The sequence below is a fragment of the Oncorhynchus keta genome, chromosome 34 (genome assembly GCF_023373465.1).
Source record: "Oncorhynchus keta strain PuntledgeMale-10-30-2019 chromosome 34, Oket_V2, whole genome shotgun sequence".
Taxonomy (NCBI): domain Eukaryota; kingdom Metazoa; phylum Chordata; class Actinopteri; order Salmoniformes; family Salmonidae; genus Oncorhynchus; species Oncorhynchus keta.
The window spans coordinates 50,640,270-50,660,396 of NC_068454.1; the positions used below are offsets into that span (position 1 = coordinate 50,640,270).

Genomic DNA, 20,127 nt, shown 5'->3' on the forward strand with positions numbered 1-20,127 from the left:
ATAAGATTATTTGTATTCTGATATACTATGGATCCTGATTAGCTGCCGCATTGGGGTCCAGCAAAATGAAGGAAGTTATATAGTTTTTTAAAAAGCATTATACCCTCAGGCCCTGACTCGACTACCACATATCTACAACACAAAATCCATGTATACATGTGTGTATAGTGCATATTTTATCGTGTGTGTGTATGCATGTGTCTGTGCCTATGTGTGTTGTTTCACAGTTCCCAGTGTTCCATAAGGTGTATTTGTATCTGGGTTTTTATCTAATTTTACTGCTTGCATGAGTTCCTTGATGTGGAATAGTACTGTATCTAACACTGTATGCTTCCCATAGTCTGTTCTGGACTTGGGGACTGAAAAGAGACCTCTGTTGGCATGTCTTGTGGGGTATGCATGGGTGTCCACACTGTGTGCCAGTAGTTCAAAGAGACAGCTTGGTGCATTCAATATGTCAATACCTCTCACAAATTTAAGTAGTGATGAAGTCAATCTCTCCTCCGCTATGAGCCAAGAGAGATTGACAGTCATATTATTAATGTTAGCTCTCTGTGTACATCCAAGGGCCAGCCGTGCTGCCCTGTTCTGAGCTAATTGCAATTTTCCTAAGTCCCTCTTTGTGGCAACTAACCATATGACTGAACAGTAGTCCAGCTGCGACAAAACTAGGGCCTGTAGGACCTGCCTTGTTAAGAAGGCAGAGTGACGCTTTATTGTGGACAGACTTTATTAGGACGAACTCATTCCTTGCCACCCATTCTGAAACGAACTGCAGCTCTTTGTTAAGTGTTGTTAAGTAGCTGACATGCATTGTCTTGAGTTATCCGCATACATAGACACACTGGCTTTACTTAATAATCTTAGGGCTTACTTTTTCGAATATTCTGTTAAAAATCGCGCAACATTTCAGCATCCTGGTACTCATGCCAGGAATATAGTATATGCATATGATTAGTATGTGTGGATAGAAAACACTCTGACGTTTCTAAAACTGGTTAAATCACGGCTGTGACTATAACAGAATGTGCATTTCATCGAAAAGCGCAAGGAAAACTGATCACCAAAAACTGGAAAAAATATCAATGCGCCACTTGCATGTATTGTCTATGGCACAGCAAATTAGATGGGGCCGAGATTGCAAGTCCTACAGCTTCCACACGATGTCGCCAGTCTTGGCAATTGCCTGGGAGTTGTTCCTTGGTCAAACGAGGAAGACAGACCCCATTCCTTCCGGTTGTTGGACAGGTAACTCTTTATCCAAAATGTAGCAAGGGGAGTAAAGTCTTAACACGTAAGTCTAACAAAACAGTCCCCACAATCTTTTTATTATCTATTTCTCTCAGCCAATCATCAGTAATTGTGTAAGTGCTGTGCTTGTTGAATGTCTATTGTCATTTTGTGTACTGTAAAATAGCATTTCATCAGGTCAAACACACATTTTTCCAAAAGTTTAAGGGTTGGTAACAGGCTGATTGGTCGGCTTTTGAGCTAATAATGGGAGCTTTACTATTCTTAGGTAGCGGAATTACTTTTCCTTCCCTCCAGGCCCAAGGGAACACATTTTCTAGTTGACTTATAGTGAAGATACCAAATCAAATCTATTTATAAAGCCCTTCGTACATCAGTTGATATCTCAAAGTGCTGTACAGAAACCCAGCCTAAAACCCCAAACAGCAAGCAATGCAGGTGTAGAAGCACGGTGGCTAGGAAAAACTCCATAGAAAGGAAAACCTAGGAAGAAACCTAGAGAGGAACCAGGCTATGGGGGGTGGCCAGTCCTCTTCTGGCTGTGCCGGGTGGAGATTATAACAGACCATGGCCAAGATGTTCAAATGTTCATAAATTACCAGCATGGTCAAATAATAATAATCACAGTAGTTGTCGAGGGTGCAGCAAGTCACCACCTCAGGAGTAAATGTAAGTTGGCTTTTCATAGCCGATCATTAAGAGTATCTCTCACTCCTGCTGTCTCTAGAGAGTTGAAAACAGCAGGTCTGGGACAGGAAGCACATCCGGTGAACAGGTCAGGATTCCATAGCCGCAGGCAGAACAGTTGAAACTGGAGCAGCAGCACGGCCAGGTGGACTGGGGACAGCAAGTAGGTAGTCAGGTAGTCCTGAGGCATGGTCCTCGGGCTCGGGTCCTCCGAGAGAAAGACAGAAAGAGAGAATTAGAGAGAGCATACTTAAATTCACACAGGACACCGGATAAGACAGGAGAAGTACTCCAGATATAACAAACTGACCCTAGCCCCCCGACACAAACTACTGCAGCATAAATACTGGAGGCTGAGACAGGAGGGGTCAGGAGACACTGTGGCCCCATCCGATGATACCCCTGGGACAGGACCAAACAGGAAGGATATAACCCCACCCACTTTGCCAAAGCACAGCCCCCACACCACTAGAGGGATAACTTCAACCACCAACTTACCATCCTGAGACAAGGCCGGGGAATAGCCCACAAAGATCTCCGCCACGGCACAACCCAAGGGGGGCGCCAACCCAGACAGGAAGATCACGCCACTCAAGTGACGCACCCCTCCTAGGGACGGCATGAAAGAGCACCAGTAAGCACTCAGGCCCTGTAATAGGTTTAGAGGCAGAGAATCCCAGTGGAGAGAGTGGAACCGGCCAGGCAGAGACAGCAAGGGCGGTTCATTGCTCCATAGCCTTTCCGTTCACCTTCACACTCCTGGGCCAGACTACACTCAATCATATGACCCACTGAAGAGATGAGTCTTCAGTAAAGACTTTGAGACCGTGGTTGAGACCGTGTCTGCGTCTCTCACATGGGTAGGCAGAACATTCCATAAAAATTGAGCTCTTATAGGAGAAGGCCCTGCCTCCAGCTGTTTGCTTAGAAATTCTAGGGACAATTAGGAGGCCTGCGTCTTGCGACCATAGCGTACGTGTAGGTTTGTACGGCAGGACCAAATCGGAAAGGTAGGTAGGAGCAAGCCCATGTAAATGCTTTGTAGCTTAGCAGTAAAACCTTGAAATCAGCCCTTGCCTTAACAGGAAGCCAGTGTAGGGAGGCTAGCACTGGAGTAATATGATCACATTTTTTGGTTCTATTCAGGATTCTAGCAGCCGTATTTAGCACTAACTGAAGTTTATTTAGTGCTTTATCCGGGTAGCCGGAAAGTAGAGCTTCCTTGGCCGAGGCACCGGATACACAGGGCTGTGGAGGCGCACTGGTGGTCTCGACCCCATAGCTGGCACCTCCGTTCTGGCACCGAGCACACCGGCCTGTGAATACTCGGCCTGACCTGTCACCTGCTCGCCCCGGTAAGTAAGGGGAGTGGGCTCAGGTCTCCAACCTGACTCCGCCACACTCCCCCGTGTGTCCCCCAAAAAACATTTTGGGGGCTGCCTCTCGGGCGTCCTTGCCAGCCGTGTTCCCTCGTACCGCTGGTTCTCTTCTCCTGCTGCCTCCGCTCTCCTGGCTGCCTCCACCTGTTCCCATGGGAAGCGATCCCTTCCAGCCAGGATCTCCTCCCATGTGTAGGATCCCTTCCCGTCCAGAATGTCCTCCCATGTTCATTCCTCCTTTTTACCACGCTGCCTGGTCCGTTGGTGGTGGGTAGTTCTGTAACGGCATTCAGAGGAAGAAGGTGAGGACCAAGGTGCAGCGTGGTAAGTGTTAATATTTATTAAATAGAACTGAACACTAAATACAAAGTAACAAAAGGAATAACCGAAACAGTTCTGAAAGGTGATACAAACAGAAAACAACTACCCACAAAACCCATGTGGGCAAGAGCTACCTAAGTATGGTTCTCAATCAGAGACAATGACAGACAGCTGTCCCTGATTGAGAACCATACCCGGCCAAAAACTAAGAAATACAAAAACATAGAAAAAAGAACATAGAATGCCCACCCTAGTCACACCCTGGCCAAAATATAGATGAAAAGGCCTCTCTATGGCCAGGCCGTGACATTACTAAAGCACTTGAGTGTCTTCCTTGATCCTAGGTCCTGGCAGAGTTGTGCAGACTCAGGACAACTGAGCTTTGAAGGAATACGCAGATTCACCTCTACGCAGACGACACCATTCTATATACTTTCGGCCCGTCATTGGACACTGTGCTATCTACAAAATGGCTTCCAAATAACCTCCAAACGAGCTTCAATGCCATACAACACTCCTTCCGTGGCCTCCAACTGCTCTTAAACGCTAGTAAAACCAAATGCATGCTTTTCAACCGATCACTGCCTGCACCCGCATGCCCGACTAGCATCACCACCCTGGATGGTTCCGACCTTGAATATGTGGACATCTATAAGTACCTAGGTGTCTGGCTAGACTGCAAACTCTCCTTCCAGACTCATATCAAACATCTCCAATCGAAAATCAAATCAAGAGTCGGCTTTCTATTCCGCAACAAAGCCTCCTTCACTCACGTCGCCAAGCTTACCCTAGTAAAACTGACTATCCTACCGATAGTCCTATCCTCGACTTCGGCGATGTCATCTACAAAATGGCTTCCAACACTCTACTCAGCAAACTGGATGCAGTCTATCACAGTGCCATCCGTTTTGTCACTAAAGCACCTTATACCACCCACCACTGCGACTTGTATGCTCTAGTCGGCTGGCCCTCGCTACATATTCATCGCCAGACCCACTGGCTCCAGGTCATCTACAAGTCCATGCTAGGTAAAGCTCCGCCTTATCTCAGTTCACTGGTCACGATGGCAACACCCATCCGTAGCACGCGCTCCAGCAGGTGTATCTCACTGATCATCCCTAAAGCCAACACCTCATTTGGCCGCCTTTCGCTCCAGTACTCTGCTGCCTGTGACTGGAACGAACTGCAAAAATCGCTGAAGCTGGAGACTTTTATCTCCCTCACCAACTTCAAACATCAGCTATCTGAGCAGCTAACCGATCGCTGCAGCTGTACATAGTCTATTGGTAAATAGCCCACACATTTTCACCTACCTCATCCCCATACTGTTTTTATTTATTTACTTTTCTGCTCTTTTGCACACCAACCTGTACATGACCATCTGATCATTTATCACTCCAGTGTTAATCTGCGAAATTGTAATTGTTCGCCTACCTCCTCATGCCTTTTGCACACATTGTATATAGACTCCCCCTTTTTTTTACTGTGTTATTGACTTGTTAATTGTTTACTCCATGTGTTGTCTGCTCACACTGCTATGCTTTATCTTGGCCAGGTCGCAGTTGCAAATGAGAACTTGTTCTCAACTAGCCTACCTGGTTAAATAAAGGTGAGAAAAAAAAGAAGAAAAAAAGGTTAAATTGAGTTCCTCAGTTAGGTGGTTAACTGATTTTTGTCCTTTGACGTCCTTGGGTAGGCAGAGGAAGTTCTGTCACACAACACAATGCCATAGATGTCTCAAGTTTTGAGGGAGTGTGCAATTGGCATGCTGACTGCAGGAATGTCCACCAGAGCTGTTGCCAGAAAATGTAATGTTAATTTCTCTACCATATAAGGCACCTACGCCAGGCAGATTAGCCTGGTAGGTAGGAGCGTTGGGTCAGTAACCGAAAGGTTGCTGGATAGAATCCCTAAGCTGACAAGGTCTGTCATTCTGCCCCGGAGCAAGGAAGTTAACCCACTGTTACCCGGGCACTGATTACGTGGATGTTGATTAAGGCAGCCCCCCACACCTGTAAGATTCAGAAGGGTTGGGTTAAAAGCAGAAGACATATTTCAGTTGAATGCATTCAGTGGTACAACTGACAAGGTATCCCCCTTTCCCTGCAATGTCATTTTAGAGAATTTGTCAGTACGCCCAACTGGCCTCACAACTGCAGACCACGTGTATGGCGTTGTGTGGGCAAGCGGTTTCCTGATATCAACATTGTGAACAGAGTGCCCCATGGTGGCGGTGGAGTTGTGGTATGGGCAGGCATCAGCTACGAACAATGAACACAATTGCATTTTATCGATGGTAATTTGAATGCACCGTGACGAGATCCTGAGGCCCATTGTTGTGCCATTCATCCGCCACCATCACCTCACCCCCTTTTAGTGGTATTCAATTGTTAGTAGTTATTATCGTCTCATCGCTACAACTCCCGTACAGGCTCGGGAGAGACGAAGGTCGAAAGCCATGCGTCCTCCAAAACACAACCCAACCAAGCTGCACTACTTCTTAACACAGCGCGCATCCGTGCACCTGGCGACCTGGTTAGCGTGCACTGCCCCCAGCCCGCCACAGTGCGCAATGAGACAAGGATATCCCTACCAGCCAAACCGTCCCTAACCCGGACGACGCTAGGCCAATTGTGCGTCGCCCCATGGACCTCCCAGTCGCCGCCGGCTGTGACAGAGCCTGGGCTCGAACCCAGAGTCTCTGGTGGCACAGTCCCTTCAACCACTGCACCACCCGGGAGGCCCAGGGCTACCGACATTAAGGCTAATCTGAAGATGGTGCTGGCTAAGGCTAAACCTGGTGAGAGAAAGTATAGGGATATTGTTATCCACGTCGGCACCAACAACGTTAGGATGAAACAGTCAGAGGTCACCAAGCGCAACATAGCTTCAGCGTGTAAATCAGCTACAAAGATATGTTGGCAACGAATAATTGTCTGGACCCCTCCCAGTTAGGGCGAGTGATGAGCTCTACAGCAGTCTCACAATTCAATCGCTGGTTGAAAACTGTTTTCTGCCCCTCCCAAAAGATAGAATTTGTTGATAATTGACCCTGTTTCTGGGACTTACTCACAAACAGGACCAAGCCTGGCCTGCTGAGGTGTGATGGACTCCATCCTAGCTGGAGGTGTGCTCTCATCCACAAACATAGACATGGCTCTAACTCCTCTAGCTCCACAATGAGATGGGGTGCAGGCCAGACAGCAGGCTGTTAGCCACCCTGCCAGTTTAGTGGAGTCTGCCACTAGCACAGTCAGTGTAGTCAGCTCAGTTATTCCCATTGAGACCGTGTCTGTAACGGTTTTCTTGAGTTGAAGGAGAGAAGGACCAAAATGCAGCATGGTTACTTGTATACATCTTTAATAATGAGGGAAACACACACAGTATACAAAAACAATAAACGTGAAAAAACCTAAAACAGTCCCGTGTGGCACAAACACTAACACAGAAACCAATCACCCACAAAACCCAACACCAAACAGGCTACCTAAATATGGTTCCCAATCAGAGACAATGACTAACACCTGCCTCTGATTGAGAACCATATCAGGCCAAACATAGAAATAGACAAACTAGACATGTAACATAGAATGCCCACTCAGATCACACCCTGACCAAACAAAACATAGAAACTTACAAAGCAAACTATGGTCAGGGTGTGACAGTGTCTGTGCCTCGATCTAGGTTGGGCAAAACTAAACATGGCGGTGTTCGCCTGAGCAATCTCACTGGAATAAAGACCTCCATTCCTGTCATTTTTGAAAGAGATTGTGATATCTCACATCTTAAAATAGGGCTACTTAATGTTATATCCCTCACTTCCAAGGCAGTTATAGTCAATTAACTAATCACTGATCACAATCTTGATGTGATTGGCCTGACTGAAACATGTCTTACGCCTGATGAATTTACTGTGTTATTTGAGGCCTCTCCTCCTAGTTACACTGATGACCATATCCCCCGTGCATCCCGCAAAGGCGGAGGTGTTGCTAACATTTACAATAGCAAATTTCAATTTACAAAAGAAAATGACTGCGTTTTCGTCTTTTGAGCTTCTAGTCATGAAATCTATGCAGCCAACTCAATCACTTTTTATAGCTACTGTTTACAGCACTCCTCACTGAGTACCCTGAATTCCTATCGGACCTTTGTAGTCATATTACAATTTTTGGTGACTTTAATATTGACATGAAAAACTACACAGTCCCACTCCAAAAGGCTTTCGGAGCCATCATCGACTCAGTGGGTTTTGTCCAACATGTCTCTGGACCTACACACAGCCACAGTCATACTCTGGACCTAGTTCTGTCCCGTGGAAATAAATATTGTGGATCTTAATATTTTTCCTCCTGGACCACCATTTTATTTCCTTTGCAATGACAATAAATAATCTGCTCAGACCCCAACCAAGGATCATCAAAAGCTATGCTATAAATTCTCAGACAACCCAAAGACTCATAGATGCCCTTCCAGACTCCCTCCACCTACCCAAGGACGTCAGAGTAAAAAAAAACGGTTAACCACCTAACTGAGGAATTGAATTTAACCTTTCGTTAATACCCTGGATACAGTCGCACCCCTAAAAACAAAAAACATTTGACATAAGAAACTAGCTCCCTGGTATTCAGAAAATACCCGAGCCCTGAAGAAAGCATCCGGAAATTGGAACGGAAATGGCGCTACACCAAACTGGAAGTTTTCCGACTATCTTGGAAAGACAAGCTAGTCAGTATCATGCAGTATCGAAGAGCCCTCACTGCTGCTCGAACATGCTATTTTTCCAACTTTAATTGAGGAGAATAAGAACAATCCAAAATGTATTTTTGATACTGTTGCGAAGCTATATAAATAGCAGCATTCCCCGAGAGAGAATGGCTTTCACATCAGCAGTGATAAATTAATTAATTTCTTTGATGAAAAGATCATGATCATTAGAGAGCAAATTACAGACTCCTCTTTCAATCTGCACAAATAGTCTGCACAACACTGCCAGGAGCTAGGATCAAGGGAGACACTCAAGTTTTTTAATATTATATCTCTTGACACATTCATGAAAATAGTCTTGGCCTCTAAAGCTTCAAGCTGCATACTGGACCCTATTCCAACTAAACTACTGAAAGTGCTGCTTCCTGCTTCCTGTGTCTGTGCTTCCTCCTATGTTGAACATAATAAACGGCTCCCTATCCACCGGATGTGTATCAAACTCTCTAAAAGTGGCAGTAATAAAGCCTCTCTTGAAAAACCTTTACCCAGAAAATATAAAAAACTATTGGCCTATATTGATTCTCAACTCACTGCCTTCCTGAAGACAAACAATGTATACAAAACTTTTCAGTCTGGTTTTAGACCCCATTTGAGCACTGTGACTGCACTCATGAAGGTGGTAAATTACCTTTTAAAGGCTTCAGACCAGGCTCTGCATCTGTCCTCATGCTCCTAGACCTTAGTGCTGCTTTTGATATTATCGATCACCACATTCTTTTGGAGAGATTGGAAACCCAAATTGGTCTACACAGACAAGTTTTGGATTGGTTTAGATCTGTCGGAAAGATATCAGTTTGTCTCTGTGATGGTTTGTCCTCTGACAAATCAACTGTAAATTTTGCTGTTCCTCAAGGTTCCGTTTTAGGACCACTATTGTTTTCACTATATATTTTACATCTTGGTGATGTCATTTGGAAACATAATTTTTACTTTCACTGCTATGCGATACACAGCTGTACATTTCAATGAAACATGGTGAAGCCCCAAAATTGCCCTCCCTGGAACCCTGTGTTTCAGAAGTGGATGGCGGCAATTGTTTTACTTTTAAACTCAGACAAAACAGAGATGCTAGTTCTAGGTCCCAAGAAACAAAGAGATCTTCTGTTGGATCTGACAATTAATCTTGATGGTTGTACAGTCATCTCAAATAAAACTGTGAAGAAACTCGGCGTTACTCTGGACCCTGGTCTCTCTTTTGACGAACATATCAAGAATATTTCAAGGAGAGCTTTTTTCCAGCTTCTTAACATTGCAAAAATCTGAAACTTTCTGTCCAATTATGCAGAAAATGTATCCATGCTTTTGTTACTTCTAGATAGACTACTTGCAATGCTCTACTTTCCCGGCTACCCGGATAAAGCACTAAATAAACTTCAGTTAGTGCTAAACATGGCTGCTAGAATCTTGACTAGAACCAAGCTATTTTATCATAAATGCAATACTCCAGTGCTAACCTCTCTACACTGGCTTCCTGTTAAGGCTAGGGCTGATTTCAAGGTTTTACTGCTAACCTACAAAGCATTACATGGGCTTGCTCCTACCTATCTCTCCGATTTGGTCCTGCTGTACATACCTACACGCAGCGTTCACAAGACCAGGCCTCCTTACTGTCCCTAGAATTTCTAAGCAAACTGCTGGAGGCAGTGCTTTCTCCCTATAGAACTCCATTTTTATGGAATAGTCTGCATATCCATGTGAGAGACACAGAATCGGTCTCGACCTTTAAGTCTTTATTGAAGACTCATCTCTTCAGTAGGACCTGTGATTGAGTGTAGTGTGGCCCAGGGGTGTGAAGGTGAATGGAAAGGTTCTGGAGCGACAAACCGCCCTTGCTGTCTGACATTTACTCCCAGGTGCTGAGCTGCTGCACCCTCTACAACCACAGTGACTTTACTTTCTGACCCTGCTGGTCATCTATGAACGTTTGAACAACTTGGCTATCTTCTGTTATAATCTCCACCCAGCACAGCCAGAAGAGTACTGGCCACCCATCAGAGCCTGGCTCCTGTCTAGGTTTCTTCCTAGGCCTTTCTAGGGAGTTTTTCATTTACATTTACAGTTAAGTCATTTAGCAGACGCTCTTATCCAGAGCGACTTACAAATTGGTGCATTCACCTTATGACATCCAGTGGAACAGCCACTTTACAATAGTGCATCTAAATCTTTTAAGGGGGGGGGGGTGAGAAGGGTTACTTTATCCTATCCTAGGTATTCCTTAAAGAGGTGGGGTTTCAGGTGTCTCCGGAAGGTGGTGATTGACTCCGCTGTCCTGGCGTCCTAGCCACTGTGCTTCTACATTGCTTGCTGTTTGGCGTTATAGGCTGGGTTTTTGTACAGCACTTTGTGACATCGGGAGATATAAAGGGGCTTTATAAATACATTTGATTGATTGATCGAGTTCCTGCCAATATCCAGCAACTTCGCACAGCCATTGAAGAGGAGAGGGACAACATTCCGCAGGCCACAAACCTGATTAACTCTATGCGAAGGAGATGTAATCGCGCTGCATGAGGCAAATGGTGGTCATAAAATGCATCTCAAACGTGTACACTGTTTCGGACAGAGATATGAGTGTCCAATCGTTGCCAAATTTTCTTTCTTTAATGATAAAGTAAAGCCTGTGTAAAAGACTCGCTGGCATGAAAATAGGTATGAATGATAGGTTCCCGAGGGAGATTGCAGAACGGAGCAAAGTTTTGTATCCAATCTTCAGCGAAAATAGATTAAAGGGGAATAATTGTTTAATAAAGTAAAACTACACTGCACCTCTCAAGATAGGGAATGTTGTAAAATAATTAGTACTCAATTTTCCATTAAGTATTTTATAAATGGATAAGACAGCATTAGAAGAAAGGATAACTAGCAAAATAACACATATTCAAATATAACTAATTGGAACACGAAAGTACTAATTCAACATGGTGGAGATAAAAACACAGCAAACAGAAGACATTGAAGGCACAGTATGTGTGGATGTATTGTGATGGAAGGTGGTGTGTTTTTGGTGTTTGGAAAAGTGTGGCGAGTGAGTAAGGAAATGGTTGCATATTCCAGAATCAATGTGTGTCTGTGAGCAGGGGTTGTGAGAGAGAGCTTTCAATTTTGTGCAGATGAGGGATATACATTTTAATATAAATTATGCGTCTATTTTATTTATTTATTGTCTTATGATGGAACAAAATTTTTAAATAAATTATACATCAAATGTATTTATTTGTTGTCCTATCATGATGGAATGGTCCACAACCCTGTACCCTAAACCCCCACCTGAATGACCCATACACTAAAGAGAAGTCCCTATCTGTTTTTGGGACTGCTGCAAGGAGCCCCCTGATGGGAGAACATAATGTACAAGGGTATTCTCAAAGCTGCTAATGAGAACCTTGAAGACCTTGTACCCCCACCCAGGTATTGGCAGTGCTGGCAACACTGGCTGCAGTAACCCATGGAGAGGGGGTCACACTCAGACAATCAGAGAGGGGGCATACTAATTGTGACACTGGTGGCACAAAATAATCAAAGGTCTGACTGCACAGAGATGCTTGGGAAAATGGTCACAACGGAGGACCAGCGTGTGTGTGTTTCAGGGGAACTGGGTAGATCTGATCTCCATCACCTAGAACTTGACAATGGTTAATCAAATCTCACATTTTTGCTCAATCTTGCATGCTATCTCAAACAACTCTAACTGTATATGCATGAATCAGGTCCTTTCTTGAAGAGTTGGGCTCTGGGATGTAACAACCGTTAATCATCTGAGCCTATGGTTTATTGTAGGGGAAAGGGATTGAGTTTGTAAGTGTGTGTATGTATCCCACATCTGTTGCAAGGGTAAGGACGTTAGGGACAATGTAGGAAGAATCACAATAATTGTTTGCTAAAATAATAATTGCTTAACAAAAATGTAATGTAATGCAATGGCAATCCTGGTTACAGGTATTCAACCCCTTGGAATTTTTCCAGTTTTTTTGCCTTACAACCTGGAATTAAAATAGATTTTAGGGGGTTTGTTGTATCCTTTGATTTACACAACATGTCTACCACGCACGTACCACTTTAAAAAAAAAAAATTATACAAGTAATTTGTTTTTCATTTCACTTCACCAATTTGGACTATTTTGTGTATGTCCATTACATGAAATCAAAATCAATTTAAATTTTAGGTTGTAATGCAACAAAATAGGAAAAATGCCAAGGGAATACTTTGGTGAATACTTTGCAAGGCACTGTAACAATCCTTTGCACAAACTGCCAACATTATTACGCATATGAATTGTTAATGATGGAAATTAAGATATGCAAGATATTTGAATATATATTTTTAATAGCTATATATAATTGAGGTGAGAGCATTGGAAATACTTTTAGCGGTTGATCTGCTTCTGTTCTGTGGGTGGCACTGTGTGCTCTTTTCGAAGAATGGGTCCTGTCCTTTCGGGGGGCCTAGGGATCCGGGGGGCGGGGGTGGTTTGCCGGTCACTGGGATGACAACCCAATTTGGGAGGGGCTTTGGCGGGTGGAGTAGTGGAGAACAATTGGAGTGTTACTTAGTAGCAATGCATGGTACAGCTATATGGACACTCAATCCCTAAGGTACTTTTTAATGGTAAATTTACAAACATATATTATGATGAATAGATTTGCAACTTGTATCTCATTATGGTAAATGGTGAAATAAGTATAGCCAGTTATAATTGTAATGGCTTAGCAGAAATGAAGAACATTCTCAAGGAGAAGGAATATAATATCTATTGTTTACAGGAAACTCATTCAACAATTTTAGATGAAATATACTTCTCCCATAGGCAAAGAAACTCAAAAGAGGTGATGATATTAATGAACAGTCATTTTGATCCGAATGTGCAAATTGTCGAAACACATCCGCAAGATGGATGATAATAATGATTGGACCATAAACAGATAGGGCTCATTAACCTTTACTGACCAAATAATGATGAATCTACGCTTCTTTGAAAATATATATATTATTATGTTATGTTATTATAGTGGGAGATTATAATACTGTTTTAAATACCTCAATGGACCATAAAGGAAATCACACTACAAACTATCACCCACATGCTCTTAAGGAAATTATGAATGTCATGGATATATTGTAAATAGTGGATATATGGAGGCTTAGATATCCTGACCTAGTGAGATATACATGGCGGAGGCTCAATCAAGCTAGTCGTCTTGACTTCTTTCTTATGTCATTCTCGTTGGCACCAAAAGAGGGAAAAGTGTTGATAGGGGATAGAATTCAGCCGGAGAATCAGATAACTTGCATATACATTACTCTTACTGAATTTCCATGTGGGCGAGGATATTGGATATTTAATCAAAACCTAATGGATTGTTTTTAACTAGGACAGAGAAATTTATAACTGCATTTTTCCAACGTAACATTGGTACAGCAAATCCGCTTATTGTATGGACACTTTTAAATGTGCCTTTAGAGGCCATGCAATTCAGTACTCATCTCAAAAACAAAAGCAATTTATGTCAAAGGAGTCCATATGTAACGGTTTTCTAGGTGTGGTGAAGGAGAGTCGGACCAAACTGCAGCCTGTAGATTGCGATCCATGTTTAATAAACAACGTAGACACAAATAAACACAAACACTACAAAACAATAAACATAACGAAAACCGAAACAGCCTATACTTTGTGTAAACTAACACAGCCCAAGGACATCAGGACACTAAGGACAATCACCCACAACACAACCAAAGAATATGGCTGCCTAAATATGGTTCCCAATCAAAAACAACGATAAACACCTGCCTCTGATTGAGAACCACTTCAGACAGCCATAGACTTACCTAGAACACCCCACTAAGCTACAATCCCACTACATACACACCACATAAACCCATGTCACACCCTGGCCTGACCAAATAAATGAAGATAAACACAAAATATTTCGACCAGGGGCCTGTTGCACAAAACTAGGATAAGGGATTAAGCCAGGATATCTTGGTGATCCTGGCTCAATTGATCCGTAATCCGGTTGCACTAAAGATGGATAGGGGGCAGGAGGATATGTTATGGTATAAATTACCATGGAGATTTATTCTGTGGAGCTAGCCTGCTCCAGACCAGGATCTATTTAATCTCATCCCTAATGTCAGTCAGCAGTCACCACAAATGGAAACCAATAGTTATTTCACTGCTCACTATACATTGTTATCACATATAACTAGACCCACTGTCATTATTTAAACATTTGTGATCATTAATTTCAATGATTTTGGATAAAAAAATGATTTTTAGATGTTGCTATCATTAGATATTTACAGTTTCCCATAGACTATATATAAAATTTTAGAATATTAGGGCCACAGAGGGAAAAAAAAAGACAAGTCATAATATTGTAACCAGTTGTTTTAAAGGAGGACAGTTGTTAAAATGACAGATGCGGGGCATTTCGTGAAATTGTACTTCAGTATGGTTTCATAAACAAAGACATGCTGATGTGCCAGAATATTAAGTATCACATTGTCATAAGTATCAAAACTGTAAAAACAATATGTAGCTTTTCTGCAGAAAGAACCAGCCTCATAAATGTATGACTTTATCCTTTTTCTTCAGTGTGGCCCTAGTACTCTGTCATATAAACAAATACACATTCCATATGAATATAAAAACACAATGTGTAACATTATGTTCCTTTATTGAATAAGGACAAAACAAAGCAGGTAAACCATCAGCTCCTTTCGAAACTGTGTGACTCTACAAGATGGAAAGCACAGAATCCAAGCATATTATACAAAATGATACATACACATTCAAAGGTCTGTATATAACACACCCTGCATGTCTGCACACTAAAATAAATGCAGGACAAATCCATACACATCAACTGAACAGACAAATGAATGGATGCAGTAGCCTCCCTGCAGCCTTGTATTACACACAGTATACCGCACAAACATCATAAGAGGCCAAATTCGTAAAAAAACGAACCCAAAAAAAAACAAATTCCTCTGCCACCGCAGGACATATTTAACCAAAATTGAAAGCACACATACTAACTAAAATAATTCAACACATATTGGTCCCTCAGCAGTCGACCACTGTCGTCATCAGGGAAGATTGCCGGATTGTCCCAGTCCATGGCTGGTGGCACTCTGGGGGCCCTCTCCTTCCTCAGGCAGGCCACATTGTGGAGGACAGCACAAGCCACAGTAATATCACATGCCCTAACAGGGCTGACCCTTAATTTGTGAAGGCAGTGAAAGCGTGCCTTCAGGAGGCCAAAGGTCATTTCAACTCTGGCCCTGGTCCTGGCATGGGCATGGTTGTAGGCCTGCTGTGCTTCCTGGGGTCTGTGAAAGGTGTCATGAGAAAAGGCTGGCAGCCATACCCCCTGTCTCCCAGCAACACACCAGAGAATTCACCTGTCAACACAAAATCTCATCATTACTACCTCATAAACACAGTGATATTCTTGACACAGCCATGATGGTTATAAATAGGGGTTGTGTGGCTTACCTTGTGATAGGCACTGATAGATTTCAGAGGCACTGATAGATTTCAGAGGCCCGAAAGATTCTGGAGTCATGGACTGAGCCAGGCCATTTTGCCACAACATTGCTGATCACACAGTCAGCATTGCAGACCATCTGAAATCATAAGATGAGGAATATTACACCAATCAATGCACATCACTGGCAATGCAGAGTGTTCGTCAATGGACAATATCAAAAAGTTATGTTCACCTGAACATTAATGCTGTGAAAGGATTTCCTATTCACAAAATCGGCCTCATGGGCACCTGAGGGGCTTTTATCCTTATGTGTGTGCAGTCCACTGCACCAATGACATTGGGGAAACCTGTCACACAAAGTAATGAGTATCCTACTATGTGTTAACAGTTGTCCTGTAATTTGTAGATCCTCTTACCTGCAATCCTATAGAACTCCTCTTTGATGTCACAGAGTCTTCTGTGGCCAGGGAAGGAGATGAAGACATCTGCTAATGCTTTGATAGCCAGACACACACTCCTTATTGTGCGGCAAATTGTGGCCTTGTTCAGCTGTTCTGCATCCCCCACTGAGTACAGGAAGGCTCCACTAGCAAAAAAGCGCAAGGCCACACAAACCATTTGCTCCACACTCAGTGCATGGCTCCGTGCAGTGCGGTGCTTAATCCTGGGACCCAGTAGTCTGCATAGATACCTGATGCCATCTGCAGAAAACCTGTATCTTTCATATAGATGGTCGTCAGGGAAGGCCAGTGGGTCCAACCGGTCCCTGAAGACCCTTTCTCGCCTGAAGGCTCTCCTCAGCACAAGTGCTTCTTCATCCACCACATCTCGCACGAATGGGCATGCCATTGTCAGAGCAGAAAGGAACACACAATTTTGGGCCTTCATATAGGCTAGTGGCCACACCTGGTGCTGGGGGGGTGGGCAAAAGAGGGCGATGCCTTATAACGATGACTTGGTTGTACTGATTGCTGGGAAAATAAAAAAAACCTTAGAAAGATGCCACCGTCCTGTGTGCTCACAATAAGAGCTCATATGTCATGGCTCACTTGACTTTACGAGAATATACCTAATTTTTATTTTGAGCTGTGTCATCTTCTTGGAGCTGGGGGAGGAAATACAAATAATGATTAATACATTTGTGTTACAGTTAGCATACAGTGTACTTTGAATGCATATCTCACCTCCCTCTCAAGTTTTTTTATTTCAAGGTCCAGTTTCCTAATTGTCCTCTTTTTTATTTCGGACTCCAGTGCAAGATTTTCCATCTTTTTCTTCTTGTACTGAATGTCTATGTCTGCCAGTTCTATTTGGCGCCGGAGGTGGTTGCCATACAACTTTCTGATAGCTTGTGAGCTCTGTGAACACAATACAATTAGCGCAGCTGGAATTTGGCAGGATGTGGTGTCCTTTTATTAATACGCACTATGTTGCCAGGCTGGTTTTCCCACTGTATAGCATCTGGGTCCTGTAAAAGAAATTAGATTTTTTGATTTTGATGAGGACTCCTCACCATTGTAGAGTAAATAGTACTTTCACAGTCTTACCATGATACCTCATGCCTTCTGGAATCCAGAGAGATGGTCTCCTCCTCATCATCATCGTCTCCATCATGTGCTGTTGCTGCTGCACTGGGGCCTTCACCCTATCACATTTAATCGGATTCATATTGAAGCTAGTAGACAAGACATGCCAGGCCTACAGTATGCCTTTGATGGAGTACTCACTGGATCAGCATCGTCTGGTGCTTGTGCTGGTGGCTCTAACAGGAACACAGTGCTGCCAGACACTGCAAGGCAATAGGTACACCAAAGTCAGACAGTCCAAATTGATTCAATATGAATGTGGTTGTATCCCATGTAGAGATGGAAGGACATACCTTGAATGAAGCGGGTGGCATCTTGGGAGGAACCTATGCTCGTCTCTTTCCCCCCAGGGATCCCCTCTAAGACGGGCCTGCCTTTATTTAGCTCCAAGGCCATGTCCTCTGCTGGGGTAAGGTCAGCCTTTGGTGACCCACCACCCGTGCCTTGTCTGTGGGTATTCTTTTTCACTGCTAAAACAGTACAGACAATGTGTGAGCAGGCACCTTCTGGGTACAATATATGCTTGTGCTTTGTTAAATATTAGTCAGGGACCATACCATTCTGCAGAATGTTCTTGTATTTGATTTTGACCTGCTGCCATGTCCGTTTTGGCCCGTTCATGTTTAATCTACACACACACACACACACACACATTTAATGGAGTCACACTGCAAAAAATTACTTGGTATTTTTGTCTTGTTTTCAGTAAAAATATATATAAAAAAAAAACTTAAATAAAGATGTATTTTCTTGATTTGCTAAATGACCTAGCAAAATAAGTATAGTTTAGACAAAAAATATAAACTTTAAGTAAATGTGTGCTTAAAACAAGCAAATAAAAAATCTGTCAATATAATAAAAATTCTCTTGAAATAAGTTTACTTTTTCCATAAACACTTAATTTTAGAAAAGTTCTCGTTTCACTGGCATATTTTTTTGCTTATTTTCCTAGGTAATTTTGCTCAAGAAAATATTCAAGATGTTTAGATATTTTTTTTTACTGAAAACAAGACAAAAATACTAAGTAAGAAAGACATTTTTGCAGTGCGGTGAGCAACCGACCTTGGGTCCTTTGAAAGGCGCTATATAAATTAAAGTGATTATTATTATAGCTCATCTATTTATTCAATTAAATGTTATTTATATAGCACTTTTCACAATTGTTTAATTCTGTCAAAGCAGCTTTACATTAATGAAAGCAGGAGAAACACAAAAAAAACGGTGGACAACATAAGAAGCAGTGTACAACGGCTAAGATTAAACCGTACTGAGCGTAGTAACGTTAAATAATAATGTAAGGCTTTAATAATAATTTATCATAGCTTTATACAGTGTGATGGACTTACTTTACACAATTTCACTCATATCTGCAGTGCATTTCAATTAAAAATTTAACCGTTTCATAATTACAGTACAACTGCGTTTTTGGAGATGTGAATTAAATATTTGAATTGTAATTGTGATGTTTCAGCGGAGCGGTGAGTGTGTAATTGTGCACTACTTACGCATTCAGGCGGTCTGCAATACTTTGCCACGCTTTTTCTCTTTGCTTTATCACTGTGGCGGTGTTGCCTTTCTTCTTAATTATATCTTTTACCTCCTCGTATGCCTCCATGAGGATTTGTGCTTCCGACGGGGAAAAGTACGCGGCTCTAGTTGCCATGGTAAATCAATTAATCTGTGATCTGTGGCGGGGTCTATTTGAGTGAGCCGTGAGCGCGCACCTATCCAGGATTGGTTTCACCTGGCTTAATGAATCCGTGTCTGCTCATCCTGGCTTGGTCTTTGTGCAACCAATTAAGCCTGGACGCACATGTTTTGGCTTCATTGAGCTCAGCTGAGTCATTTATCCCGGATGTCTTAATTCTACTTTTGTGCAACAGGCCCCAGGGCGTGACACCATACTAACAAAGGAAATAGAAGGTCTAACAGAACAGATAGATAGCAATAAAAACTGTACCATAGAGACTCAGAATAAGATAGAGGAAAAACAACAACAAAAAAGGAGCTACTTATTCAACAAAGATTAAATGTAATATATTATAACAATAAAGCAAACTGGAAGGAATACGGGGGAAAATGCACCAAATCATTTTTTAATCTTCAACATAGAAATGCTTCCAAAAACAATTTACAGAAACTTGTTACAAATGACAGAGTCACCTATATGATTCGCAAAATTATATTTTGAAGGAGGAAGCAAAGTACTTTAAGCATATGTTTCTCTGTATATTTCAATGATGTCGCTCTTGCTGCTGGTGATTCTCTGATCCACCTCTACGCATCTATCCATTCTTTGGACACTGTGTTAATAAACCTCCAAACGAGCTTCAAAGCCATACAACACTTCTGTGGCCTCCAACTGCTCTTAAACGCTAGTAAAATGAAATGCATGCTCTTTAACCGATCGTTGCCCGCACCCACCCGCCCGACTAGCATCACTACTCTGGATGGTTCTGACTTAGAATATGTGGACAACTACAAATACCTAGGTGTCTGGTTAGACTGTAAACTCTCCTTCCAGACTCACATTAAGCATCTCCAATTCAAAATTAAATCTAGAATCGGCTTCCTATTTTGCAACAAAGCCTCCTTCACTCATGCTGCCAAACATACCCTCGTAAAACTGACTATCCTACCGATCCTTG

General features: G+C 42.6%; 1 protein-coding gene across 2 annotated transcripts; it reads right to left on the reverse strand.

Moving 5' to 3' along the window:
- Positions 1 to 16,714: 16,714 nt before the first annotated feature.
- On the reverse strand, positions 16,715 to 19,370 carry LOC127915126 (uncharacterized). Of its 2 annotated transcripts, XM_052493988.1 has the most exons (9): positions 18,985 to 19,370; positions 18,037 to 18,107; positions 17,773 to 17,949; positions 17,621 to 17,682; positions 17,449 to 17,538; positions 17,320 to 17,361; positions 17,078 to 17,251; positions 16,963 to 16,998; positions 16,715 to 16,864 (listed from the first exon to the last, which is right to left on the reverse strand). In XM_052493988.1, exons 1-8 carry the CDS (start codon positions 19,140 to 19,142, stop codon positions 16,963 to 16,965), a joined length of 810 nt encoding a protein of 269 aa, XP_052349948.1. In that variant the 5' UTR covers positions 19,143 to 19,370; the 3' UTR covers positions 16,715 to 16,864. The 2 variants fall into 2 exon arrangements, with proteins under 2 accessions (XP_052349948.1, XP_052349949.1); XM_052493989.1 differs by lacking the exon at positions 18,037 to 18,107 and having other exon boundaries at positions 16,854 to 16,998; positions 18,985 to 19,132.
- Positions 19,371 to 20,127: the final 757 nt, after the last annotated feature.